The sequence below is a fragment of the Rhinopithecus bieti genome, unplaced genomic scaffold (genome assembly GCF_001698545.2).
Source record: "Rhinopithecus bieti isolate Rb0 unplaced genomic scaffold, ASM169854v2 scaffold_29388, whole genome shotgun sequence".
Classification (NCBI taxonomy): Eukaryota; Metazoa; Chordata; class Mammalia; order Primates; family Cercopithecidae; genus Rhinopithecus; species Rhinopithecus bieti.
The window spans coordinates 1,703,423-1,716,970 of NW_016813389.1; the positions used below are offsets into that span (position 1 = coordinate 1,703,423).

Consider the following 13,548-nt stretch of genomic DNA (forward strand, 5'->3'; position numbering starts at 1 on the left):
CGACCAGGAGGTGGCGAGAAAGACCCGGATCCTGGATAATGGCGCGGGGCTGGGGGCCACCGGCAGGGGCAAACCTGGTGGGCAGGGGCTTGGCGGTGGCCTGGGGGTGCTGGGTCAGTGCCTGCCACCTTGTCTTTCGCCACCTCCTGATACAGATTTGAACATCCACCCCCTCGTCCCCAGACTAGGAGAGAAACAGCGGGCTCCAGCCCGTCCCACCCAGTTGCTTTGCCTTCCAGGACCAGAGGGTACCAACCTGGCCGGGGACACTAACACAGGGCTCTTTTCCCTGGGCTGGAGTCTGGACGCCCTCACTCCATAGTGGATGTCAAGATGGAGGCTTGGAGGGGGAGGACAGAAGCTTGGGGTGGGGGTTCTCCACCCCTAGGCTGAGTTTCCAGCAGGTGCCTGCTTCAGGTGTGGGCTGATCTAGGTCGACAAAGGCTTGGTCCCAAGTTTTTTGGGTTTTGTTGTTGTTGTTGTTTGATTTTTTTTTTTTTTTTTTTTTTTTTTTTTTTTTTTTTTTTTTTTTTTTTTTTTTTGAGACAGAGTCTTGCTCTGTCGCCCAGGCTGGAGTGCACTGGCTGGATCTCAGCTCACTGCAAGCTCCGCCTCTCGGGTTCACGCCATTCTCCTGCCTCAGCCTCCAGAGTGGATGGGACTACAGGCGCCCGCCACCTCGCCCGGCTAGTTTTTTGTATTTTTTAGTAGAGACGGGGTTTCACCGTGTTCGCCAGGATGGTCTCCATCTGCTGACCTCGTGATCCGCCCGTCTCGGCCTCCCCAAGTGCTGGGATTACAGGCTTGAGCCACCGCGCCTGGCCTGTTGTTTGATTTTTGAGACAAGGTCTCACTCTCTCGCCCAGGCTGGAGCACAGTGGCGCGATCACAGCTCACTGCAGCCTCAACCTCCTGCGCTCAACTGATCTGCCCGCCTCAGCCTCCCAAGTACCTGAGGCTAGAGGCATGGACCACCACACCCAGCTTTTTTTTTTTTTTTTTTTTTTTTTTTAAGAGGCAGGGTCTGTGTTGCTCATGCTGGTCTCAAACTCCTGGGCTCAAGCCATCCTCCTACTTGGCCTTCCAAAGTGCTGGGATTACAGGTGTGGACCATCATGCCCAGCATGTTCCCAGGTTTGAGGTGTGTGGCAGGGTCTCCCACCTTCCAGAAGAGGGGTTCACTTGGTACAAGTCCTGAACCCCAGGGATACCCTGTCCCCACCCCTCAGCCTCATCCTGGCTGTGTCTCGATCCCCTTCCTTTCAGGAACCCCCAGAGACCAGCCATCAGGTACCCAGAAAGGCTTGTGTGAGACCTACTGGCAGGTCCCAGCCACCTAAGATGTGCCTTTATTTGTGGGCAAGGAAGGACGCTCCTCATTGCCTGGCCCCTGTGTGTGTCCCTGGCCTTGGGCTCGCAGGTGTTCACCTCTGATCTGGCTGCAGTGTTGCGGAGGCCAGGAGGAGATGGTACCCCTTAGGGCGGCCTTGCTTCAGGACCGACTGCAGTGAGACAGAGGACCAGCTGGCTGCTACTGGGACCTCAGGGCAGGGGACTGGGCTCCCAGCGGGATTCTATGCTGAAGCCCTGTTGGGCAGATAGTGCTGCCAGCCTCATTTTAAAAGATGAGGAAACAGATGCAAGGTCGAGCACGGTGGCTCACGCCTGTCATCCTAGCGCTTTGGGAGGCCAAGGCGGGCGGATCACCTGAGATCAGGAGTTCCAGACCAGCCTGGGCAGCATAGTGAAACCCCGTCTCTACTAAAAATACAAAAATTAGCTGGGAGTGGTGGTGGGTGTCCCCATTGCGGAGGTTGCAGTGAGCCAAGATTGCGCCACTGCACTCCAGCCTGGGCCACAGAGCAACACTCTGTCTCAAAAAAGCAAAGAAAGGGTAGGGTAGGGTAGGGTAGGGTAGGGTAGGGTAGGGTAGGGTAGGGTGGGGTAGGGGAGGGGAGATGCAGAAAGGAACTGTGATCAGAACCCAGGCACCTGGCTTACAGCCGCCCCTTGACTGCTGCACTTTGAGGGAGATGCAGGAACACCGTGTGGCCACTGCAAGCCCCCATGGTGACTTGGCTCGCAGGGAGGATCCACTCCCAGCCCCAGCCACCCCACCAAACAGGGCTGCTCCTGGGGCCAGCTGCCAGCAGGGGCTCACTACCTTCTGGCTCCAGGAGCAAGACCATTTGCCCACCTGCTCCAGGTTGCCGTAGGGGTCCAAGAAGGCTCGGAGGCCGCTTCGCGGTCTCTGAGCAGCGGCCTTCTTCCCTGAACAGAAGGGCACGCTGCTGTTCATGGAGGTGTCCTCAGAAAGATAGCCCTGTGTCTTCTGGGTGGACCTGGGGGAGACAGGACCCCATGAGCTTCCTGGACTCTGAGTCCCCAGCCCACCCATGGCTGGCAGGGCCCTTGAGGACCCACACTGACAACCCGCCTGCTGCCTGGTGGGGAGGTCTGTAAGCAAGCCGGGTGGGGAGCCCTTGCAATGTCCGCGAGTCCCATCCCCTTCCCCAGAGCCACACAGGCCAGCACAGTCCCAGCACCAGGAGCTGGCCAGGGTCTCCTCCTTGGCCTCAGGGTACAGGGCTTTGGGCAAACTCTCCAGCCGTTTTCCGACACTCCCAAACACCCGCTCCGACGCCACTGGCAGGGCGGCCTTCTGGTTCACAATGACGCTCTGTTGGACTGCAGGAGAGAGGGCAGGGTGAGATCCCTGCCTGGGAGGAGGGCACTGGTGCCCCCACCCTCTTTTCCTCCCTCTGGCAGGCAAGGCCGGTCAGAGCCCTGTCTCCATGGCAACCCCAGGCTCCCCAGCGCCTTCTGGCTGCCTCCGGAGAAGGCTTGGGTTTTAAAACCACCTTGCGTGACTGTTTCTGTTATACCCAAGCTGTGCCCCTGCGCATCCCCACTCGTGCTGCAGCCAGAAGCGTGCCCCCTTTCTCGCAGCGGGGAGACTGCTTACCCCATCATAGAAATCCCACAAACCATGCTGAGAGTGCTGAGGGCTTCAGGGAGGGCTGTCTCAGGGCTGGGGGCTCTTCCCGTCCAACAGCAGCCACGTGAGATGGTCCAAGGACCCTGAATTCCCCAATGGCTGCCGCAGGATGGAAAGGGCTGGGAAGCAGCAGGCTGGCCCCCACATATCCTGGGCACTCTGCTGCCCTGGACACCATGATAGCTCCTTATGGCCAGTGGCTGACACGGAATCATCTCCCGTATGCACCAGCTGCCATTCACATGAAATTGTTTCTCCTGGGCTTGTCCTGGCCTTATATTCCCAAGAGGGGCCCAGGGGCACTCTGGCTTCTATTTGTGGCTCTGTGTCACCCACACAAGCCCATTCTGGTTCTGGGGCCTTGGTTTCCCCACCAAACACATAGAAGTTGGGCAAAAATCACAGCTTCTAACTCCAGCTTCCTGTGATGCTAAGGGGACTGTGTCAGATCCCTCCCAGATCAGTGAAGGTCCTAGGTTTGTAGGGCATAGCCCACAGCTAGACCTTGAGGCAGACATTTCCTGAAACTGCACATAGTAGGTGCTCAATAAATAGCTAGAGGAAGTTGACTGTTGGGGGCCCTGGGGGCTGCTGGATCCTGAGAAGAGAAGAGGCTGGGTACACAGGAAAAGATAGAGCCTGGTCAAGGTTATACCAGAGTAAGAACAGGGACTTCGGCCGGGCGCGGTGGCTCAAGCCACCCAGCACTTTGGGAGGCCGAGACGGGTGGATCACGAGGTCAGGAGATCGAGACCATCCTGGCTAACATGGTGAAACCCCGTCTCTACTAAAAAATACAAAAAACTAGCCGGGCGAGGTGGTGGGCGCCTGTAGTCCCAGCTACTCGGGAGGCTGAGGCAGGAGAATGGCGTAAACCCGGGAGGCGGAGCTTGCAGTGAGCTGAGATCTGGCCACTGCACTCCAGCCTGGGCCACAGAGCGAGACTCCGTCTCAAAAAAAAAAAAAGAACAGGGACTTCTCGCCTGCTTCTCGAAACACACTTCAGAAAGCGCACTGGGAACTGCAAAACAGACACCATTACATCCAGGGCCTGGTGGCTCTTAGCTTCCTTGCTGGACCAGGCAGTGCCAGCTGTCTCCAGGAGAGAGAAAGTTTCCTCTTCCCGGCTTTTCCGGGCACCTCCTCAGGCAGCCTTCGAGGTCTGCCTTCATGGATGTCGAAGGAAGATGCTTCCAATGGCACCTGGACCTCCTCCAGCCCCTGTAGGCCATGGGGGCTGGGGAGGGGAGCAAGTGTAGGCTCCAGAGGCTCTGGCTACGGGTTTCAAGGTGGGCAGATACAGCGTATGAGGACCCCTTGGCAGCAAGCAGTCCAAAGTGCCGCCCACGTTGGAACACCTCCACTGGACTTCGGACCCTCTACTTGGTCCTCGAACGTCACCCTGACATCCTCCAGGTGGCCAGTTCAGGCACATCCTCTGCAGGGTCACTGATCTCTTGGCCTTTGCAAGCTGGTTCCTCACTCCGGGGGCCCAGAGCTACAGCCTCTCTGCCTTCCTGGCTGGAACTTTCTGGAGTCTCGAGGCTCCCCATCCCGTCTGCTTACCTGAGCATCTGCGCTCCCAGTAGCGGAGCGTTGTGTCCTGCAGGGTCTCGTCAGCGAACCGCACCCGGAAAGGGCAACGCCGCCTGTGGGCCTTAGAGCCTTCCCCCGAGGGGTTGTGGGTCAGTGTAGCCTTGAGCGTGGGGACCTGTGCACCGTGGGGCCTGCTGAGAGAGGGGAAAGGAGCCTGTGCTCACAGCCCCCTGCCGTACCCCAGGACACACCCACCAACCCCAGACTCGCTGTGAGATTCTGGACAAGTGCCCTACACTGGTCTGTAAGAATGAATAACGCCGGCCGGGCGCGGTGGCTCAAGCCTGTAATCCCAGCACTTTGGGAGGCCAAGGCGGGTGGATCACGAGGTCAGGAGATCGAGACCATCCTGGCTAATACGGTGAAACCCCGTCTCTACTAAAAGTACAAAAAACTAGCCGGGCGAGGTGGCGGGTGCCTGTAGTCCCAGCTACTCGGGAGGCTGAGGCAGGAGAATGGCATAAACCCGGGCGGCGGAGCTTGCAGTGAGCTGAGATCCGGCCACTGAACTCCAGCCTGGGTGACAGAGCGAGACCCCGTCTAAAAAAAAAAAAAAAAAAATTATAAAAAAAAGAATGGATAACGCCTATCACAGAAGCCAGCCTTAATGGAGCATTTCCTACCTGCCAGGCAGGCTTGAGCACGGAGGTACACCATCACACCAACTGCACACAGCCCCCACGAAATACTGTTATCATTCTCATTTTATAGTTGAGGAAACAGAGGCACAGAGACTATTCCAAAGTCATGCAGTTGTAAGGCATGGAGCCAAGACCTGCATCCTGGTTCCAGAGCTGGCACCCTCGCACGTAAAGCAATTTAGCAGAGAGAATAAGAATGCCAGCCCAGGAGTCATGCAGTCCTGGGTTTCAGTCCTGACCCTTTGAGCCTCAGTTTTCTTATCTGTAAAATGGGAATATTGTGCCCACTCTACAGGGTTGTGAAGAAAGGAAATGGGCCGTAGAAGTGTCCAGCCCAGGGTCTGTGGGGCCCAGAGGAAACATCACTAACGGGGAGCTGGGTTTTTTTGTTTGTTTGTTTGTTTGTTTTTTGAGACGGAGTCTCACTCTGTTGCCCAGGCTGGAGTGCAGTGGCATGATCTCAGCTCACTGCAAGCTCCGCCTCCTGGGTTCACACCATTCTCCTGCCTCAGCCTCCCCCTTGGGACCTAGTCATCCAACAGTTGTGTGCTCAGGAACCCCTGCTCTCTGCTGGCTGCAGGGCCACGCAAAGGCATAAGCCAGCTCTGCCTGCCTGCCTGAAATCTCCGCATCTCCCCTTGAGGGCCACTGGAGCCTGTTCTGAGGCACCCCAGTGTCCCCTGCAGGGCCTACCAGGGAATCTCACACACAGTAAGGTGCTCAAGTATTTGCTCTTGAATATGAAAGTCTGTAACTGTGTCTGTCTCTGCTTTTGCTCATATTTGAGAAAATGAATTCCAAACTTTTATTTATTATATCTTGTGAGAAGTCATGCATATATTTGGCCTGATTGGTTGAAAGTTCTGAGGTTGATAAATGTGTTTCACTTTTTTTTTTTTTTTTTGAGACAGGGTCTTGCTGTGTCACCCAGGCTGGAGTGCAGTGGCACAATCTTGGCTCACTGCAGCCTCAACCTCCCAGACTCAATCAATCCTTCCACCTCAGCCTCCCGAGTAGCTGGAACCACAGGTATGCACCACCATGCCCAGCTAATGTTTGTAAGTTTTGTAGAGACAGGGTTTCACCATGTTACTCAGGCTGATCTCAAACTCCTGGGCTCAAGCGATCCTCCTGCCTCAGCCTCCCAAAGCACTGGGATTACAGGCATGAGCCACCATGCTTGGCCATGTGATCCATTTCTAGTTCCTACTCTGATCCATCAGTAGTGTCTACCTGGAGTACTGTGCAAGGAAGGGTTCTGAGGCTCAGTGGGGAAATATGATCCATTAGTTTTGTCTGCTGTGGGTATCAGATGAGGAGGAATGATATGTATGTGGTATCTTTACTCTCCCTGGTCTTTCAACTCATGGGCAGTGCCACTCACCCTTCACTCCTGCTTAGGCCTGGAGGAATTTTAACCTGGAAGAACTGTTTCTGTCTTCTTTTCCCCCTCTGTTAAAACTGTGGTATCTAGGCCCAGGTAGGTTCCAATGCCTAGGCTCTTCTTTTACCTCCATCCCTTATTTTTCTCCCAATATTCAACACATAGTAAAACCTAATAAAAGTTAGAGTAAGAAACGGACAAATGATGGTGGGATGGGTAAAAAGATGGAAGACTGGGTGGGTGGGTTGATGGGTGGATGGACTGTGGAGTGAGTTAATGAAAGGATCTGAATAGAACTGAACTATGAATGTATGGGTAGATGGACAGATGGGTGGCTGGCTTTTTATGTAGATGGGTATGTAGGTTTGTGGATGGTTTTATGACTAGATTAGCGATGGACAGTGTCCTGGGTTTACAAGTGGATAGAAGGATTTGTAGATGGTTGATCAATGGATGGATGATCGATGGATGCATGATTGATCAATGGATGGATGGATAGAAGTGTGGGAGTTTTAGATGGATGACTGGCTAGCTGGTTGGCCAGGTAGATGAATGGATCCACAAGACACCTGATTCATGGGTGGGTGGGTGAGTGAATGTATGTATGGATGGAGTCATGGGTTCATGATAGATGAATGGGTGGATAGAAAGATAGATGGATAGATGGAGAGATTCATGAACAGGTTGTAGAAGATCTGGTTCATGGATAAGATGGATGCAAGGATGGATGGGTGAATGGGAAAATGAATATATGAATGGATTTATGGATGAATTATGTGTTGGTAGAAGACCTCATTAATGGATGGGTTGATTCATACATGAACTGGCGAATGAATCTTGAATGGGTTGATAGAAGATCTGATTCATGGACAGATGTATGTAAGGATGGATGAATATATTCACGGGCAAAAGAGGAAAGAAAGGAGGAAAGAAATGCCCCTTTCCTCCACTACCCTACCCTATCCCTCCCATCACTCACTGGTTGGCCTTTCTGACAGTGGTGAATTGTGAGTGATCACCCTTCAGGGGCCCCAGAGTAGGTGTCTGATGGAGCGAAATCTTCGTAAGACTATCCTGGAGGTGCGATGACTGGCCCCTTAAAGACAAACAGGCCACATCTGGCATGAGTGGCCAGGCTGTCCCTCTCTGGAAACATCGATGGCAACCCCGTCCCCACCAAGAAAGGAACTGACACTTACCACAGGTCTGGGAGGAATGAACAGTTGGGACACTGCGGAGACCCTGGGCAGTGCTCTAACACACCCCTTTGATGTTGTGGTGCTGGGGATGCTGGAGCCAGGAGTAAACAGTTGTTAGCCTTGGCTGGGGGACGGTCCTTCCTAGTCATATGGCCTCGGGGTGATGGCAGGTCAGCCTTCAAGGAGGGGTTGGGAGGGCTCTGAGATACTCAGCTAACATTAGCATCCTTCTGAGCCTGCGTGGTGAGGGTGTTGGGTGCGTGGTGAGGGTGTCGGGTGCGGGGACACAAGAGACCACCCCCCACCAGGAATGACTCGGGCCCGTCCCCCCGGGCCCTGCGGGGCCTCACTCAGTGGTTCCGGCTCCTCGGCGCACTTCTCCTGGAGCTGGTGCAGGAACTCACGGAACCTGCTGGGGAGGAGCTCTCCTAGGAAGGCGCCCAAGAAGTCGGGGTCCTCCCTGGCCACGCCCCTCCGGGGGCGCTCGCGCTCTCCAGACCCGGGCTTCCTGGGCGCCGATTCCCGGGACGCGCCGGCCGAGAGCAGGGGAGGTAGCAGCAGGGACCGCAGCAGCCCCCGCTTCCCCACCGCCCGCCGGGTCGCGGTGAGCAGGGCGGGCAGGCGCGGCGGGAGGCGTCCGAAGCCCATCCCGGGCTCGGTGTCCCCTTCCGGCCACCACGCGGCGCCGCCCCACGGGATCCTCGAGCCCCCGGAGCCCCGCGCGCCCGGGGCCGCTCGGAGCGCGGGCGAGGTCAGCTTGAAGTCGCCGTCGCCAGGTAGCCCCTTGGGCGCCACCTCCTGGGTCCCTGGGCGAGGTCGACGCCGGAACATGCTTGGCCCCGCGCTCAGCTCACCGCACCCTCAGCGCGCGTGGGTGGGGGGCGCCGGGTGAGGTGGGGAGGGTATAGTCCAGCCCCAGGCCATAGTGCCCCGGGCAGGGCAGCGCGGTGCAGGGTGAGCGCCACCGGCCCAGCGGACAGCGAGTGGCTTCAGGCGAGAGCTCCCAGAGCCCCTGTTTCCTCACCTGAAAAATGGTGACAGCAAGAGTGGCCAACTTTGGGGTTGCTGTGACGTTTAAATGAGCACGACATGCCAGTCTTTGAACAGTGAGCTCGGAACAGTGCCAGGCACGCTGGCCAAGCTTACACATAGACTAGCTGCCGTTCTTAGTATTTAAAAGTTCTTATTATTTAGGATTTAGTCCCAGCTCCACCACTTACTAGCTTTGTAACCTTGGCCAAGCCAATTAACTTTCCCTCTGCCTTCCCTGGGGGCTCTGGTCTGCAGAATGGGGATAATAGCAGCACCTGCCTCTTTGCAGCAGTGAAATGGCATCACCGCTGGTAGAGAGAGCATTTAGCCTGCCTTGCAGTGTTCAAATCGTGGAAGCTGTTACCGTCATTAACGCTCTACTGGGAATTAGGAAACCTGGAACCAGCTTGAGGGAAGAAAGACCTGACCAGCAGCCTCCCAGCCCTGGTGGTGCCTCAGAGACCCCTGGGTGGGGAGCCTGTTGAAAGTACAGATGACTTACCCCCAGCCCCCATTCTGATTCAGTAAGTCTCTGCTGGAGCCAAGACACTTTTGTTGTTGTTGTTAAAGAGATGGGGTCTTGCTAAGAGATGGAGTCCTGCTGTCGCCCATGCTGGAGTGCAGTGGCACCATCATAGCTCACTGCAGCCTCAAATTCTTAGGCTCAAGCGATCCTTCCGCCTCAGCCTCCTGAGTAGTTGGGACTACAGGCACACACCACCACAGTCGGCTAATTTTTGTATTTTTTTGTAGAAATGGGGTAGAAATTTTTTGTATTTATGTTGCGCGAGCTGGTGTTGAACTCCTGGGCTCAAGTGATCCACCTGCCTTGGCCTCCCAAAGTGCTAGGATCACAGGCATGAGCTCCCACTTCTGGCCAAGACACAGACTTCTAACAAACTCCTCTTTGGGAGGCAGAGCCCCAGTCCTACTCCCAGCTCTGACACTGAGAGGTCTCTGAGCCTGCTTCCTCCCCACTATACCCCACTCCCAGATTGTTGTCAGCTCTGAGCTGGTTCCTGGGCAGTGTCACACTCACCCTGGTGGGCTTCTGGGCAGGGCCTGAGAAGGTCCTGTGAGTTTAGAGCTCTCTACAGGCAGGCTAGCCTTTGGGAGAGCCCATCATCCCTGCCTGGTGCCTCTCCCAGCCCCTCCCTGCTGCCTCTGGGCTGTTTCAGGGTCATTGTGATCCGCGCCTCACCCCTGGGCACCTGAAGAGCAGTGGGTACCAAGGCCTGGGGACTGAGGGTGAGGCTATTGTGTCCTGGATGCCCTGGCCGTAACCGCCCAGGGCACTGGGACTCTGACCAGGGCAGCCAGGCCTTCCAGATCTGGGAGGCTTAGGCTGGGTGGCTCTCAAAGTAGAACTTTCACCCCAAGAGCAGGCAGTCAGAATACAATGGACCTAGAAATTACCACACCCTGCGGGGCAGGGATTATGGGCACAGTGGCTCACGCCTGTAATCCCAGCACTTTGGGAGGCCGAGGCGGGCGGATCACCTGAGGTCAGGAGTTCAAGACCAGCCCAGCCAACATGATGAAACCTCGTCTCTACTAAAAATACAAAAATTTGCCGGGCGTGGTGGTGTGCGCCTATAATCCCAGCTACTTGGGAGGCTGAGACAGGAGAATCGCTTGACCCTGGGAGGCGGAGATTACAGTGAGCTGAGATCATGCCACTGCACTCCAGCCTGGGTGACAGAGTGAGACTCCATCTCAAAAATAGTAATAATAATAATGATTCAAGGCCTGGGTGCTAGGTGTGCCTCTTGCTATTGAGATGTCATTCCTTTCAGGCAGTCTCAGCTGGCAGACAAAGAAATGTGTGTGTTTACTATTATACACGCACAGACCTATAAATATTTCTATAGGTAACCATCTGTATTTATATTAAGCTAAACACGAGCTCATGCTGACATCTCCAACTCTAATCCATTACACGGATCATTTGAGACTCTGTCTCAAAAAAAAAAAAAAAAAAAAAAAAAGGCCAGGTTGCAGTGCCTAATGCCTGTAATCCTAGCACTTTGGGAGGCCGAGGCAGGCGGATTGCCTGAGCTCAGGAGTTCGTAACCAGCCTGGGCCACATGGTGAAACCCCGTCTCTACTAAAATACAAAAAAATTAGCCAGGTGTGGTAGCACGTGCCTGTAGTCCCAGCTACTTGGGGGGCTGAGGCAGGAGAATTGCTTGAACCCGGGAGGCAGAGGTTGCAGTGAGCTGAGATCGCGCCACTGCACTCCAGCCTACAGAGTGAGACTCCATCTCCAGAAAGAAAGAAAGAAAAGAAAAGAAAAGAAAAAAAAAAAAAAAAAAGAAAAGAAAGAAAGAGAGAGAGAAGGAAAGAAATTAACATACCCACTTTCAAGTCCATGGTCTGCTGTTTTGCTGTGTGATACTAGAGAAGTGTCTTTTTTCTCAGGACTCCCTGGGCCTTATATCTCTGAGTCTTGGCTGGGAGAGGGCCAAGAGGAAGCTCATAGAGTATTGTGAAGCTGGGGTGGGAGACAAAGGTCATTTACATGAGTATTTCACTGGCATGGCATAGTTTCATAATTTGAAAATGAAGAAACGACTTTGTAATTCAAATAACAGAGTGACTCACTAGAGGACACATCGCCAAAGATGTATTCTATTTTCTGTCAATGCTTCTCACCAGGGATGGAGGGACATACTTTCTTGGAAAGCTACAATATTGAGTGGGGGAGGGAGATATTTTTATATTTATTTAAAGGGTATGTGACTTTTTTTTAATGGCTGAGAAACACCAGATTAACTAGATGGTTTTTTTTTTTTTTTTTTTTTTTTTTTTTTGAGACGGAGTCTCACTCCATTGTCCAGGCTGGAGTGCAGTGGCGTGATCTTGGCTCACTGCAAGCTCCGCCTCCCGGGTTCACGCCATTCTCCTGCCTCAGCCTCCTGAGTAGCTGGGATTACAGGTGCTCGCCACCATGCCCAGCTAATTTTTTTGTATTTTTAGTAGAGATGGGGTTTCACTGTGTTAGTCAGGATGGTCTCGATCTCCTGACCTCGTGATCCACCCGCCTCGGTCTCCCAAAGTGCTGGGATTACAGGTGTGAGCCACCACGCCCGGCCTAACTAGATGTTTCTAAAGAGACCTCCAGACCTTGCACTCTGCAATCATTTATCAAGCAACTACTATGTGCTAGGCTTGGGAATTCAGAGATGCCAGAGGCTTTGAGGTCAGGGAGCTGGCCAGCCCTGGGAAGGCCTTGGAGTCTGGGTGTGGGGAAGGAGCTTTCTCTTCTGTTGACAGGAAGTAAGATAGGGCTGGATTTTTAGGCATGCAGAGTTTGGACCAGAGCTGCCCCCTGGCGGAGGATTCCAGACACCCCCAGCAATTTAAATTGCCCAGGATCAATCCCTTTGCATAGAGACACAGAAAATGAAGCTTGCTCAGACCAGGGGTAGCAGTTGGGACCTAGAATAGTCTAGCGGGGATGCCAAATAATATGCACGTACACACATTCTGCGGACTCAATGCAGATGGGGCTTTTTGGCATCCCCTTTTTCCCGTAGCTTTCAGTACATTTAGAGCAAACACACTTTAAGCACCTTCTGTGTGCACCGCTCAGAGGAAGGCATTGGAAACCTAACGCCAGAATATTATTTTATTTATTTATTTTTGAGACGGAGTTTTGCTCTTGTCACCCAGGTTGGAAAGCAATGGTGTGATCTAGGCTCATTGCAACCTCCACCTCCCAAGTTCAGGCGATTCTCCTGCCTCAGCCTCCCGAGTAGCTGGGACTGCAGGCATGCACCACCATGTCTGGCTAATTTTGTATTTTTAGTAGAGACGGGGTTTTGCCATGTTGGCCAGGCTGGTCTCAAACTCCTGACCTCAGGTGATCCGCCCGCCTTGGCATCCCAGAATGCTGGGATTACAGTTGTGCACCACTGCACCCTGCCAACACCAGGATATTATTAATAGTTTAGGAAAAATGACCTTAGGGTGAATATTGTCATTATAATAGCTTCCATTTCCTGAGAACCCACTGCAGGTGCTGAGCTGAAGGTCTGACGTGCAGTGTCCCACAAGTTTAATCCTCTCAGAGCTTCAGAGGTTGAGTAATTATTACATTGCTCAACTTCTTCTGGCAGGAGACTGAAGCTCGGAGATGTTAACAGGCTCTACCCATCTGCAAGCTCGTGTTTCCATCACTGCTGCCTCTGAGATAGCTCCAGAATTTCTTTGCACGGGAGGAGCTGAGGGAAGGGCCATGCTTTTGGAATGGAAACTTTATGGGCTTGTTCTGCTTATTTGGGTGGGAATCCCATGGCACTGCCAAGAGTATTTCTTTTTATTTTATTTATTTTTGGGGGTCGGTATTATTTTAAGATGCTAATGGAGATGGGTGGATTTGAAGACCAATGGCTTTTTTTCCCTTCTTACTCAAAGCACAGCCTGCAGCCTCCAAACGAACTGTTGTTCGTGCTGGGGATGGAGAGAGGGCAACGCTGCGGCTCTTTTCAGTTCGGGAGGTCCTTCCAGATTCCCAAAAGTCAATTTAGTCAAGTTTTGAGCTGTAACCTGTGTTGGGCGCGGTGGCTCACGCTTGTAATCCCAGCAGTCTGGGAGGCCAAGGTGGAAGCCTTGCTTGAGACCAGGAGTTCAAGATCAGCCTGGGCAACAGGGTGAGACCTCGACTCTAATTTTTTTTTTTTTTTTTTTTTTTTT

The 13,548-nt window shown here is 53.6% G+C and overlaps 2 protein-coding genes across 6 annotated transcripts in view; one reads left to right on the forward strand and one right to left on the reverse strand.

Moving 5' to 3' along the window:
* Positions 1-1,319: 1,319 nt before the first annotated feature.
* On the reverse strand, positions 1,320-11,340 carry CUNH9orf50 (chromosome unknown C9orf50 homolog). 5 transcript variants are annotated; one of them, XM_017848337.1, is made up of 8 exons: positions 11,208-11,340; positions 8,169-8,842; positions 7,819-7,909; positions 7,599-7,715; positions 4,565-4,728; positions 2,547-2,688; positions 2,198-2,342; positions 1,320-1,502 (listed from the first exon to the last, which is right to left on the reverse strand). In XM_017848337.1, exons 2-8 carry the CDS (start codon positions 8,647-8,649, stop codon positions 1,425-1,427), a joined length of 1,218 nt encoding a protein of 405 aa, XP_017703826.1. In that variant the 5' UTR covers positions 8,650-8,842; positions 11,208-11,340; the 3' UTR covers positions 1,320-1,424. The 5 variants fall into 5 exon arrangements, with proteins under 5 accessions (XP_017703826.1, XP_017703828.1, XP_017703825.1 ...); XM_017848339.1 differs by lacking the exon at positions 11,208-11,340 and adding an exon at positions 9,890-10,018 and having other exon boundaries at positions 4,565-4,725; XM_017848336.1 differs by lacking the exon at positions 11,208-11,340 and adding an exon at positions 9,890-10,018.
* Positions 6,246-13,548, forward strand: part of NTMT1 (N-terminal Xaa-Pro-Lys N-methyltransferase 1) — an 18,751-nt gene continuing 11,448 nt past the window's right edge. The window contains exon 1 of the mRNA XM_017848344.1: positions 6,246-6,264. The gene's annotated coding sequence lies outside the window, so the exon portion shown is untranslated. The remainder of the gene's footprint in view (positions 6,265-13,548) is intronic.

Bases quoted from the DNA above. Each gene is read 5' to 3' on its own strand.
- CUNH9orf50 (XM_017848337.1), bottom strand. From the start codon at position 8,649: ATGTTCCGGCGTCGACCTCGCCCAGGGACCCAGGAGGTGGCGCCCAAG. The intron at 4,729-7,598 runs GTGAGTGATGGG...CCCCTCTCTCAG, and splicing joins ACTGTCAGAAAGGCCAACCA to CAGGCCCCACGGTGCACAGG. The intron at 2,343-2,546 runs GTGCTGGGACTG...TGTCTCCCCCAG, and splicing joins GAGACCCTGGCCAGCTCCTG to GTCCACCCAGAAGACACAGG.